The sequence below is a fragment of the Aphis gossypii genome, chromosome X (genome assembly GCF_020184175.1).
Source record: "Aphis gossypii isolate Hap1 chromosome X, ASM2018417v2, whole genome shotgun sequence".
Lineage (NCBI taxonomy): Eukaryota > Metazoa > Arthropoda > Insecta > Hemiptera > Aphididae > Aphis > Aphis gossypii.
The window spans coordinates 21,600,955-21,614,502 of NC_065533.1; the positions used below are offsets into that span (position 1 = coordinate 21,600,955).

General features: G+C 32.0%; 1 protein-coding gene across 2 annotated transcripts in view; it reads left to right on the forward strand.

The window, feature by feature from the left end:
- The window catches only part of LOC114119693 (E3 ubiquitin-protein ligase mind-bomb-like), a 43,419-nt gene that overhangs the window by 7,138 nt on the left and 22,733 nt on the right, over window positions 1-13,548 (forward strand). For both annotated transcript variants that reach the window (XM_027981356.2, XM_027981355.2), the window contains exon 9: window positions 162-724. In XM_027981356.2, coding sequence (XP_027837157.2) covers window positions 162-724 — 563 coding nt within the window. The remainder of the gene's footprint in view (window positions 1-161; window positions 725-13,548) is intronic.

Genomic DNA, 13,548 nt, shown 5'->3' on the forward strand with positions numbered 1-13,548 from the left:
AATTTTGGAACTGACATGTGTGGTAAATCTTAGTGTAATATTTTTTTAATTGTTTGTATAATAATGTGGAAATTATAAATTATTATTGTTTGTTAAATGAAAACCAAAAAATAACAGTAATATATTTTTATTGATAATGCTTATTTATTTTATGCTAAAAGGATAACGAGGGTGATACACCATTACATGATGCCATATCCCGTAGACGAGATGATCTTGTAGCCATGTTAATGGAAGGTGGAGGTGGAAGCATTGTTATTAATAATATACCTTCAAGTGCTGTTGTCGCCAATGTTATGAATGGATGCGAACGTTCTTATGAACGCATGCTGTCACCATTGTCTCCGGTTAGAGATTTGTCAACTTCTGTCTCGAGAAATAATTCAAATGCATCAAATACTGCCTCAGCAACCAATATTGCTGCCAGTGCTTCTACAACAAATAAGAATGACAATGTTGAAAACTCCGTTGTGACCAAAGTGCAAGGTGAAAAAAGTGCATCTTCAATAACCAATAATCAAGAAGAGGGTGTTGCTGGATGTTCTGCTGTCGCTGGATGTTCTTCTTCTGTAGAAACAAGTGCTGTAGATACAGCTGAAAATCAAATTACTACTGCTACAGAACTCGGATTTCCAGCTATAGGATCACCGTCGGCTGATCTCATGGTGGTTAATACAAATGGTTTCAATCCGTTGCAACACGCAGCTCTACGTGGTAATCCAGGGTGAGTAATAAATATATTTATACTTATAGTTTAAAATTTTATTTTAATTATTATAGTAAGAATTAAGAATTAGAGTAGAATAAGTGAATTCACCTGAAGAACTGCATTTAATTAATGTTGTTGGGCTCAGATTTTGCAATAGGGTAATGGGGGTCCAATATTTTATCTATAAAAAGAAGTAGTCTTCATAAAATCATCGTATAAATGGTAAATCATCTTATAAATGGGCTTGACATTTTTTATTTTTTTATATCTTGTTTAAACCATGATAAAACTATTAATCATTTTGAATTGATAAAATAATAGTCAACATCCTATAATTATGAATAATTCATGTTTACATGTTTCGAGTACCTATTATTTTTTGCATATATTTTTTTGTTAATTGTGTATTTAAATCAGATAATAAAAACGTAGCCAGAAATTTCGGGTTTCGGGTTTCGGAAACGTTTTCAATTTTTTTCGAGTTTTGGGTTTCGTGTTTGAAAACGGTTTTAATTTTTTCGGATTTCGTGTCTGAAAATGGTTTCAATTTTTTTCGGGTTACCTGGTTTTCAAAACCGTTTTTACTCCCTGATTTAAATGATTTGCTATTTATATGAGCAGACACATGATTTTTGGCCAAGTAGTAAACAATTAATTAATATTGTAGGTATATTAGATTAGTAGATTTTAATATTCAGTAGATAGCATATTGGATTAAAAAATTGTTGGCTTATTGAATGTTAATCCGCTATCTGCTATAGGAATTGTTAGATTTAATTGGAATAATTATGAATTCATTTTTTATTTTTTTATATCTTGTTTAAACCATGATAAAACTATTAATCATTTTGAATTGATAAAATAATAGTCAACATCCTATAATTATGAATAATTCATGTTTACATGTTTCGAGTACCTATTATTTTTTGCATATATTTTTTTGTTAATTGTGTATTTAAATCAGATAATAAAAACGTAGCCAGAAATTTCGGGTTTCGGGTTTCGGAAACGTTTTCAATTTTTTTCGAGTTTTGGGTTTCGTGTTTGAAAACGGTTTTAATTTTTTCGGATTTCGTGTCTGAAAATGGTTTCAATTTTTTTCGGGTTACCTGGTTTTCAAAACCGTTTTTACTCCCTGATTTAAATGATTTGCTATTTATATGAGCAGACACATGATTTTTGGCCAAGTAGTAAACAATTAATTAATATTGTAGGTATATTAGATTAGTAGATTTTAATATTCAGTAGATAGCATATTGGATTAAAAAATTGTTGGCTTATTGAATGTTAATCCGCTATCTGCTATAGGAATTGTTAGATTTAATTGGAATAATTATGAATTCATTTTTTATTTTTTTATTTTATAATTTATTTTATTTTACTGAGCTACTTATTTTTAACCAGGATTTATTCAAGGGGGGGGGGTCCAGGAAAATTTTTTATTTATAATATATTGTTTTTCTGTTTTCTGGGTAACTTTTAAAATATAAAATAAAAATAAATACTAAGACATTAGCCAAGGGGGGGTCCGGACCCGGGGTCTATCCCTCTGGGTTCGTCACTGTATCAGATGTCAACATAATGTCACAGATTAATTAAGAGTATTTCTGACTATTCTTTACCTCAGTGTTTTTTAACCTAGGGGTCGCGATTACCTTCATTTGGGGTTACGTAGGTCAAAAATAACAAAACAAAATCAAATTTTTTATTGAATAAAAAAAATACTTGTACCTGTAACAAGTTTAAATTAGGTACTACACATGATATTTATAAATGGTATATTTCCTTTGGGTAATGATATGATATTTTTATCGTTTAAATTTGTACTTAATATATAGGGGGGTTGCGAAGTGATTTACCATATTTTATACCTATTTTGAGTGGTCGCAACACTAAAAAGATTGAAAAACCTTGACCTTTACTTTATCTGACCTATTTTATTATTTTTTATTTAATTAATACGATGGGTATTGGGTACTGATTATATTTAGAAATAGAAGATATTTAAATGCATAATTGAAGCAATCTGAGTGAAACATGAAAAAAACTTAAATGTCGAATAATGATTATACGTTTTGAATTAAAAAATTTGTTTATAATGAATATTAAATTTTTCATATTAACAATACAAATTGATCGTTTTATAGCTGTGGATTAAATTAGTACTATAAAGAAGTTTTTTTACTATTTGGATTACAAATTACAATAATTATGCATTGAGAAATATTATTTTATGTGTAGGTAAAAAAAAAACATTTTACGAGGATCACTATTGCAAATCAGTATGTAAGGTTCTCAAGTATATATATAATTAGACCATCCCCAAATTTACTTCGATATGTATATATTAATTATATGTAAGACATTAGGAGTGAATGGTAGGCAGCATAAAATAAAAAGATAAAAAGTTCGACGTCTACTCAGAAGATTATTATATGGGTGTGGTCATGAGAAACTTGGCGATTGTGCGGAATGATATATCGGTATTATTTGTGAGCTGGTACAGTGGATATAGGATCCATGACCAGTGGTGGCGTGTTCCAAAACGGGATAAAACCTGGAAAAAGGGCCCCATATCGTATGTTACTTTCAGCCGCCGTAGCATTGCACCAGCATCGGACGGAAGCACTGACTCAAATCACCTCTTTTATAGTGGTCGAATAGCGTAGGGGGAAAGAGACTATTCTGAACCATTCTGATAATTACGTTGTTGTTTAGCATATCTCCATACCAGCAGTACTGTTAAAAATGTACGCTAATTGTCGTTCCGACACTGTTCTTATCAACACCGCTTTAACTTTTTGATTTTGATAAAAATGGAGTTCTATAATATATCCGTCTATGCTCATTGTTCAACTATAAAAATATTGTCGTATCAAGCTAAATTACGCATTCGGTAAGTGTAAGTAGTGGCTTTGCAGCGAATTATAAGCTAACATCAGTGATTGCAGCGTCCACGTGAGAGTTCTTATGAAAAATTATCTTTTACATTGTCATTTGAACATTTGGAGTTAGGAATTTTGAAAATGTCTATTACAAACGCAATGTGTCAACATTTGATGCATATATTTCGTAAATCGCGAATATGTTTTCGTTCTATCTATGAGTATTATGGTTCTCACGATTAAAGTTTTACACTACTCTAACGTTTTACGTGTACATGTTTGTATACAATTGCATGTTATTACTACAGGTTTAAAATGCTATAGTCGAATTTGAAATGAAACAAATACATTATTTTTTTAGTGGTGATTAACGTTTACAAATTTAACTCTATCATTATTTATTATTTTAAACTAATTACGTGATGATGTAGTGTCCGAGAAAAGGAATTCTGTGGGTTGTTTCGCGTGTTTTAGTTTGCTCAAATCTTGCATGACTCAAGATAATGTTTAAGGGTGGCATCGTTCAGCGCTCACAAAATGATTCTATATGTATAAAAAAACTACCGCTAAATACTATTATATATATTGGTGGTGATATAAACATTGCATGTACATCTATAAATTAAAAATTACAATATATAAAACTGATTGATATACATTACAATGAAAAGTACATAAAATCGTTTTAATAAATTGTTACGCGTGTATTTTACTACATAAGTATAATTTAAATATTTATTTTTCATTAATTTACATATTTTAAAAATATATAGTATAAACATAATATTCAAAGCTAGAATTACAATACGATTAACTTAATCTTAAACAAGTAAAGCACATTATTGAGATATAAGATGATTTTCTGTGGAAATTGTAGTTTTTCGCGTGCTGGCTACAGCTGGTTGAAGGGGACCAAATGTGATTGCAGCAGTAACAGCAAAGGCATCGTAATCACATGTCCAGAAAATTATGTATAAGAGTACACATAATTACCGGGAACACAGTGAATCGTATAAAAACTGCATTTGTCTTTAAGCACGCTGCCGTTACCGCACACAATTCGATTAATACATGTGTATTTGGCCCAGATCCAACCAGCTACAGCTACACGCGTTTCTCAGTTGAAGTAGTAGTAGTAGTAGTAGTGTAGTATCTCGACGCCGAAAAGTGATTATCTCCATAAAGATGCTGCAATTGTACCGCTTTTATGACGAACGAAATTCTATTGAACTTAACTAATTAAAATGGACGTATAATGACCATCAGAGTAATTATAATAAGGATGTGTGTAATATTTTATGTATAATAGTATCATGTATATGAAAAAAGTACAATATTTTTGGTCCATAGTAATAACCACCGTTGTTGTCGTCGGAGGCAGTCTATTTATATAACAATTTAGCTACCTACTAACTATAACTATTACTGTCGTCGTAATATCCGTGCCAACAATTTATTTACGTATTATAATGTAAAAGACATTCTGTTTACAATAGCGATGTACACATTTTTAGTAATAAGCCAATCACTGCAGGCACATTTTATACTTAAAACTACTTATACAACTTATAAGTAATATATAATTGTATTCTAATTATTATATTATATTGTATACTACGGACATTACGACGATTACAACAATATTCAGACCATTATGACGTTATCATCATCGTAGTGTAGATTCGACGGATTAACCTCTGCGTTGCCCCCTCGTACATATCTAGTGCAGGCGGTGTTCCATCATCGCGGGATCGTGTTTGCGGTTATAATATCATAATAATGGTAGAAAAAAATAAAATTGAATGTGGACGACGTTTCGCTTTAGGTCAGAAGGCCGCCGAGTCTATACGCGCGCGTTTTTTTATTATAATATACTACTATGAAAATGTACTAAAGACCGCGAGTGCTCACTATATATAATATTATTATAATAATGTTATAATATCATAATATAGCGCTTGCACATATTATCATGAATATTATGTCCAAACTGTATCGACTTTGTGAGATTTTAAAATGTACGCGGCACGAGTGCACGGTCGTCGCGATGGCCGGCCGCGGACTGAACGGACTACCGCGGAACCTCTGGCAGCAGCAGCAGCAGCAGCAGCCAGCAGCCAAGCAGCAGCAGCTCGGCGGCGGCGGCGGTACGCTAACCAGCAGCTAGCGTTACGCGCGGGCCGACGGGGGGGTGGGTGGGTGTAACTGGTGCAGCGTACCGCCGCCGCCGCCGCCGCCGCCGCCGCGTACGATATACCGTCAAGCGTATATATTAGGAGGAGCGTCGTCGTCGAGCGGCGTCTGCGCAGCGGCCGCGGCACTCGCGCCGTCGAAAATATCCCCGGGACTCGGTCGCCGGTTATAGCGTAGTCGCGGGTCGCGGGGCTGCAGCGGCGGCTATTCGGCTGCGGCCTAAGCCCGGGCCCCCGGGCCAGTCGGTCGACCGCCGCCGCCGCCGCGGAGCTCTGGCATCCTGCTAGCCTTCGCGCGGCCTCTCGCCGCGCTTAGCGCGTGACGCCGAAGCGGTGAGGGTGTGGCCCGCGCTCGGTTGCAGCCCCGTTTCCTCCGCACCTCTGTCGTCGGTTCCGCAGCGCACACAACGACAACAACAATTGTCGCCACCGTCACTGTGTATATATATATATACATATACTTTTTGCCCGGCCGGTCTGTGCGATGACGACGGGGCGGCGGGCGTTATTTGGCGCGACGAGGGGGGTGGGTCGGGGATGGCGTTTGGCCGGGTGAGCGTCGGCGGTGGTATTTAAGCGCCGTGCCACCAGCTCGGTCGACGATGCGAGGGGTGATAATAGCGGCGGCGGCCGCCTCCCCTCGCGCGCCCGTCACGACTAGAGCAGAAACGGCCCTCTCCTCCGTCGGCCATCTGGTCGTAACTACCCCCCCCCCCCGTCCGTCGATGCCTTTTTATCTGCAGTGAGGCAACGCACACATATATATATATACGTATATGCGGGTGTGCGGGTGTGCGGGTGGGTGTGTGGGTGTATAGCGTTCACGTCAAGCGTATATAGTTTGCAATCTCGTCCCGTTATACTGCCGCCGTTACGGTCGTGGCCGGGGGGGCAGGGTGTTTTGCGCATCACCGGCGGCTCTCGGGCGGCAGACGACCGACCGTCGGGCCGGCGGCGGGTGGACACGGGTGAGACGAGGCGCGAATAATAATAATAAATCGCGCGGTCTCCGCTTTCCCGCGACGGCCTTTGCCGCCGCCGCCAGCCACTATATTCTCGCTGAACTCGTTTTCTGCGTTGCAAACGACCACGTCCTGTACCCCCCCCCCCCCCGTCCGTCGATGCCTTTTTATCTGCAGTGAGGCAACGCACACATATATATATATACGTATATGCGGGTGTGCGGGTGTGCGGGTGGGTGTGTGGGTGTATAGCGTTCACGTCAAGCGTATATAGTTTGCAATCTCGTCCCGTTATACTGCCGCCGTTACGGTCGTGGCCGGGGGGGCAGGGTGTTTTGCGCATCACCGGCGGCTCTCGGGCGGCAGACGACCGACCGTCGGGCCGGCGGCGGGTGGACACGGGTGAGACGAGGCGCGAATAATAATAATAAATCGCGCGGTCTCCGCTTTCCCGCGACGGCCTTTGCCGCCGCCGCCAGCCACTATATTCTCGCTGAACTCGTTTTCTGCGTTGCAAACGACCACGTCCTGTACCCCCCCCCCCGTTATGCCAGTGACTTTCTCGATATAATACACGACGTTATATTATTGTTATGGTTGTATATTATATATTATTATCGCCGTTACATCACCATTGCCACCGCCGTGTCTACACACGTACATTATCCTATATACACGCCAATTATTATATATATATATGTATTAATTGCGAACCCGCCAATTACCGCGTGTCACATAAATATAATGTTATTATTATGGTTATTATAATTGGACATTGAACTTCAACCCCCCCGCCGCGCAGTCGGCGGTCCCTTTTAAAACGATATTTCCATTTGCCATTACTGCATTCACTACACGTCAGGGCCTAATATATATATAAACGCTGTGGTGCAGCAGCCGCGCATGCTATACGGAATTCAATTAACAGGAAATGTAAAAAAAAAAAAAAAAAACCGTCTACCGTCTACCCCGTTTGATTCTAAACTAATTTGGTTTTTTTACTGAAAAGTTTCTCCCGTTGTACAATTATTGTTGTTCGTTAATATTTACTTTTTACCTACAGAAAGTCAGTATTTTAAATAATCATTTTAAGCCGTTTGCCGCTTTTCCTGATTGCTATATTACCTAGTTTAGAAGGCTAAAAGGCTGACATTTTTTTTATCAAATCCACACGTGAGCTTAGAATAGGAATATAGGATGAGTGTATGAACGATTTTGTTTAAAATTTTAAGAAATATATCTGTACAAACTCATATATATTTTTAATTTATTATACGTGTGTGTGTGTTTTTATGGTAGTATTTAATCACGATTCCTTTCAACTAATTGTATATCATAGTTTCATATATATCCATCCCTGATTATAAATGTGTAGTATGACAGTATTCAATTTGGAAAATTATTATTTAGACATTGCGGGGTTGTGCATCGTTTATCTTAATTTTGGAACGTTGAACTTTTGTTGAAATAAAATCAATCTAGAATTTATTTATTGTAGTAATTAGCTATTTTTTTAGTTATAAATTATAACTTATTATACTCATAATATTATGATACTAATTGCAGAAAGTATAAATCATTTATTGAATCTACAAATTTGAATTTAAAAATAATATATTGTGATATAAATATTTGATGATTTACATGATATTTTTTTTTTACGATTAATAATGTGTGCATTTATTTTTATTTAAATTTTCCGAACAATGACATTAAAGTTCTTTATATTTGTTTTAGAATGATTTATATAAATGTTCGTTATCGTTTTTTACGAATTAATACTACTGAAATATTCTTGTATGGTTTTTATAGAAAATTTCCGTTGTCCATAATTTATAATTCCATTTCTTTAGTAGTCATCTGAATAGTATTAATATTTGAATTCTTGAGATTTTGTATGGTATTATTGTAATACTCATTAGATAAAAAATAAGTAGCATACTAAAGATTATTGAAAGTTGAATTAACTTAGTATTTGAATGCTTTAATTAAGTACATAGATTTATATTATATTCACATAAGCACATAACAATTACTCCTTCTTTTATATTTTTTATTTTTAAATCTTAAAAATGTAATACAAAGTATACATATATTCAGAGTATATTAAAAGTGTCAAACTGTCAACAATCTTTTAAAATGATTTAACTTCGAAGTTCAAAGTGGTTTAATATGTATACAGATATATTAATAAATATGGATTAATTATCTACCATTTTATTCTGACAATAATAATTATAAAATCGCTAACTTTTTTAAACATAATTTAAAGTTTTAAAATAACACATAATTTAATTTAATGAAGATGGTTTTGAATTCTGAGCGGTATTATCTTACAATGAAGTGTGTTACTTTTTATTTTGTTTTGTGCCTGTCCTCAGCACTAAAGCACAACTTTAAGATTCTTTCTGTTATAAATTGGATTAAAAGTAAACACCTTCAAAATAATTGAAAAAACTTTGGAAAAACGAGAATATTTAAGAAAATGTAGTTTTTGATAAAATTAATTTAATTTTTTTATGTTAATTCAAAATATTTTTCAATTTTGTTATGTTAATTACGGATATTTGGGAAAATTTTTTATTTTTATTAACTGTTCGTTAATTAAATTTTATCGAAATTCGCAAAAACAAGAAAACTTATAAAAAAATTATTAGTCTAAAATAGCATTTAATTTTTGTTTTATTATAAAAATGGTTATAAAATGTTTAGTAACTCATAAGTTTTATTAGTACTGAAATTAAAAAAAGTATATAGTTTAGTATAAAGCAATATTAGTTTGTGTAAGATCATTTGAATCTCAAATTTTTGTAATATTGGAACGATATTCAAAATTATTATAATATAATATTATATTCAAATTACATAATATATTATAATTTATAAGTATTTACCTATTCTCAAACAATTTTTATCATTTTGTTGTTTTAAACAAAAATATTAACCGTAGTCACTTGAAACATCTGAATAATTTTATCAAAATAATAAAACTATTCATTCGACGAATTTATTTTCATCGTTTTACAGTATGTGGTATTAATTTATAAATTAATAATTATAATACCTATATTATATAATCATAAATTTATTTCAATAAAATAAAAAAATAAATACATAATTAATAGTATAATATAATGTGCATCGTTGTTTTTGTAAAAATTAGTTAAGTATCGATATACTGTACTACTGTAGATTCTCGCTATCTCAAATCTCATGGGTTAGGCAAACTAACAGGCAAAAGTTTGAAATATTGAAAAATTTGAAATAACGAGTTAATATTAAAAATTTTTAAATTATTGAAAGAATTGATATCTTTACTAATAAACTTTTATTAGTTACAAAAATTGAAAAATTCATTTTAAGATATCTTATATATTATTCTATATCTTATATTCTTTATAGGAAAAATACATAAAGGTACATTGTCTGTAGCGCTCAGAATTATATTTCGTAAATGCAATGTTTTATCAAATTTAACACATTTTGTACAAGTAAAAATACTTGTCGATTGCTAATATTTCTTATTATTCTGTTACTACATAATATTATAATTACATAATGAATATACTAGATTTTTTAAAATATTAATTATTAATTTTTATTCAGATTATAAAAATATGCACGCTTTTTGATCATAACAGTATTGTTACCGAACTACAAAATAATATACAGAATATTGGTTTTATGAATTTATTGTCGAATGTACGATATCATACAACAATATCATCTATTTTGACTTTTAGATTAGATTGTTTCACATGATTTTTAATATTTTTAACTATGTGGTTATATATATATTACTGAATATTAAATGATGATAGGTGATAATATTATTAATATTCATAAAAATCACCAAGTCATTATACTATCATAATTCCTAATAATTTGGAAATCATATTTCGTTGTATTAGAGGTATATTATAAAATTGCAACATTTTTATTGACTATTTAGGTACTAGGTACACAAAATTTAATTAAAACTATTGAAAATGTTTACACAAACCCTGGAATAATTTATTTCAATCAAATTGTTAAATAATATTTTTTTAAATTTTTAATTACTTCTTAAACAATAATATATACTTAAAAAACTTTGTTCAAGTATAAGTTTTTACTCTGTGTATTTTAAAATAAAAATATATTTTAAATATTTTTATCGTTCCATTAAAATATTAAATCTTTATACACTCACTTATGTTTTTATCGAATTTAAAGTTATTAAAAACAATCAAAATAATAAGTTGATTTATTAAAATTATTCAAAAAAAAAAAAAACAAACTTAATTTATCAGTATTAATAATTTTAATTAAAAATTATAGCGTTTTTAATTTTAATTTAGGTAATATTTTACTAAAATACATTTAAGTGTGTATACGCGCTATACAAAGAAATAAATTATAACTTATATAAGCTCTTACACAAATATTTGATGTTCTTGAAAAATATTCCAGTTTATATAATAATTATTATTTATAAACATCATGTAAATTCATAAATATTTAATATTAAGAGTTAAAAATGTGATTTCCGGCTTGTAATTTATATTATACATTATATAATATCGGAACTAAAAATGTCCAAGAAAATTGCTTTTTGTATTATAATTTTATAAGCGTTTAAAGTTTGATATTACCATACTTTATATACAGCGCATATAGCTGCTTGGTATAGAATTTTTTTCCATTACATTCAAAGTACTTTTTATATCGTATTTTTCACGGTACAATAGCTATATCGATGACCTGGACTCGTGGAGTTTTTTCTACGCTTCATCTATACCTGTATAATGTTGCAGCCACGATAAAATAAAGGTAATACTGTACCACACCCCCATGCCGATTATGATTTGTGCGATATGAACGATCGTGTGATCGAGCGATTTTAAAATTGCAAATATTTAAACTCTACATATTTTATATATTTAAGTTATATAATTTTGTTTATATAGATATTTTGATTTCTATATACGTGATAAAAGCCATTTATCGTATAACATAAAACACGCTCTATTTGATGGGACGAAAGTCATGAATTTTCCATGTAGTTTTGACATAATGGTAAAAACGCAATCGCAAATCGCTTACTATATATATATATAATGAAGTTATACCTTACGTGACGAACGCACTATCTACTTATATATATTATATAATAATAATATACTCAGATGACTTACTTAATCTAAATATTTTATACTGTGTATTATAATAGTATTAAATTATATTCAAACCACTAGGCAACTAGGATACTTAGATTGTTATAAATTGTAATAACTGAAAACTAAACTTAAACATTTTTGGGGTGGTTGGTAAATTTGTCATCAACTCTATGTATAAACAACTATCTACGGCTGTCGTTAACCGGGCGTTCTTAAACACCACCGTCAATATATTAGTATACTCGCGCTGTTCGTCCTTTCATCTACTGCCGCTGTGGCTTTTCGGGTCAACTGACTATGTATACACTGCTTAATGCATAAGGTGACTGGCGGGCAATTTATTTTCACGTTATTCCAGTCAACTATACTATAAAACCACGGTGCCTCTAAAGTACAGATAGATTAGATTTTTATATGGAAGCAAAGGCAGGCGATCTCTTGGGTGATTTATTTATACATATTATGCGTGCAATAATGACGTATACCTATTAATAATTGTTATCTGATATTTTAAAAATTATGAATACATCTTACCTAACTCGTATGTACTGCATGGGACGACATTACATTTTTCGTAAACATTGTAAACTATTTATTTATTATTTAAATGATTTGCAAACGATGTATGTATTTTGTTAACGGGAGCATATATATGTGTTTTTATTTCCTCTTATACAGGTTACAGGTATAATTATTATTCTTGAAATTAGGGTTACACTTATATATATATAATATATATTATAACTATAAACAAATACACAATGTCGGTTGCGATTTCTGATTTTCTTTTTTCTTTTCTAACTATTTTATTTCAATCCCCCGTCTTCCATGCGTACATACAAAATCGTCATCGTCATCACATATCATATTATGTGTGTGGGTGTATTTTTCTACGGAAATCGTCGTTGGTGCACTACACAGTAGGATTTGATGCTATAAATGGCCATCTATCTATCCTATATGTATATTAATTTATATTTACTCTTTTCATTTTTTATTTCCGCATTATACTATATTTTTTTGATTAATTTGTTTTGAAAATATTGTATATCATGTTATTTGTGTGGGTGTATTTTTCTACGGAAATCGTCGTCGGTGCACTACACAGTTGGATTTGATGCTATAAATGGCCATCTATCTATCCTATGCATATTTATTTATTTAAGTACTCTTTTCATTTTTTATTTCCGCTTTATACTATATTTTTTTAGGTTAATTTGTTTTAAAAATATTGTATAGTCAATAATTAATTTAAAATTATTTGTTCATAATTAAATACTTTAATATATAAATATAATTTTATTAATGACTAGAATAGAAGGAAATTAAAGTGGATACAGAATAGTAAGTGATTTGAATGTATGTAGATTATATATTTGAATGTATACGTATATAGAAAACAAAAAATCTAAAACATAGGTACAATTTATTTTATAGACATTTGAAGTTCAAATTATGTGTAATGACTTATCGTTGAATTCGAATTTAAGTATTTAACACATTCATCACAATAACTTCCTCATTGACGAGCTATTATACTCAACACCTATATTATATTACAGATAAGCGGTTTCTTTATTTTTTTAAAAAAATATAATGCTGGTCAATTTCGTGTTTTGGTAACTTAACGCATCATTTATA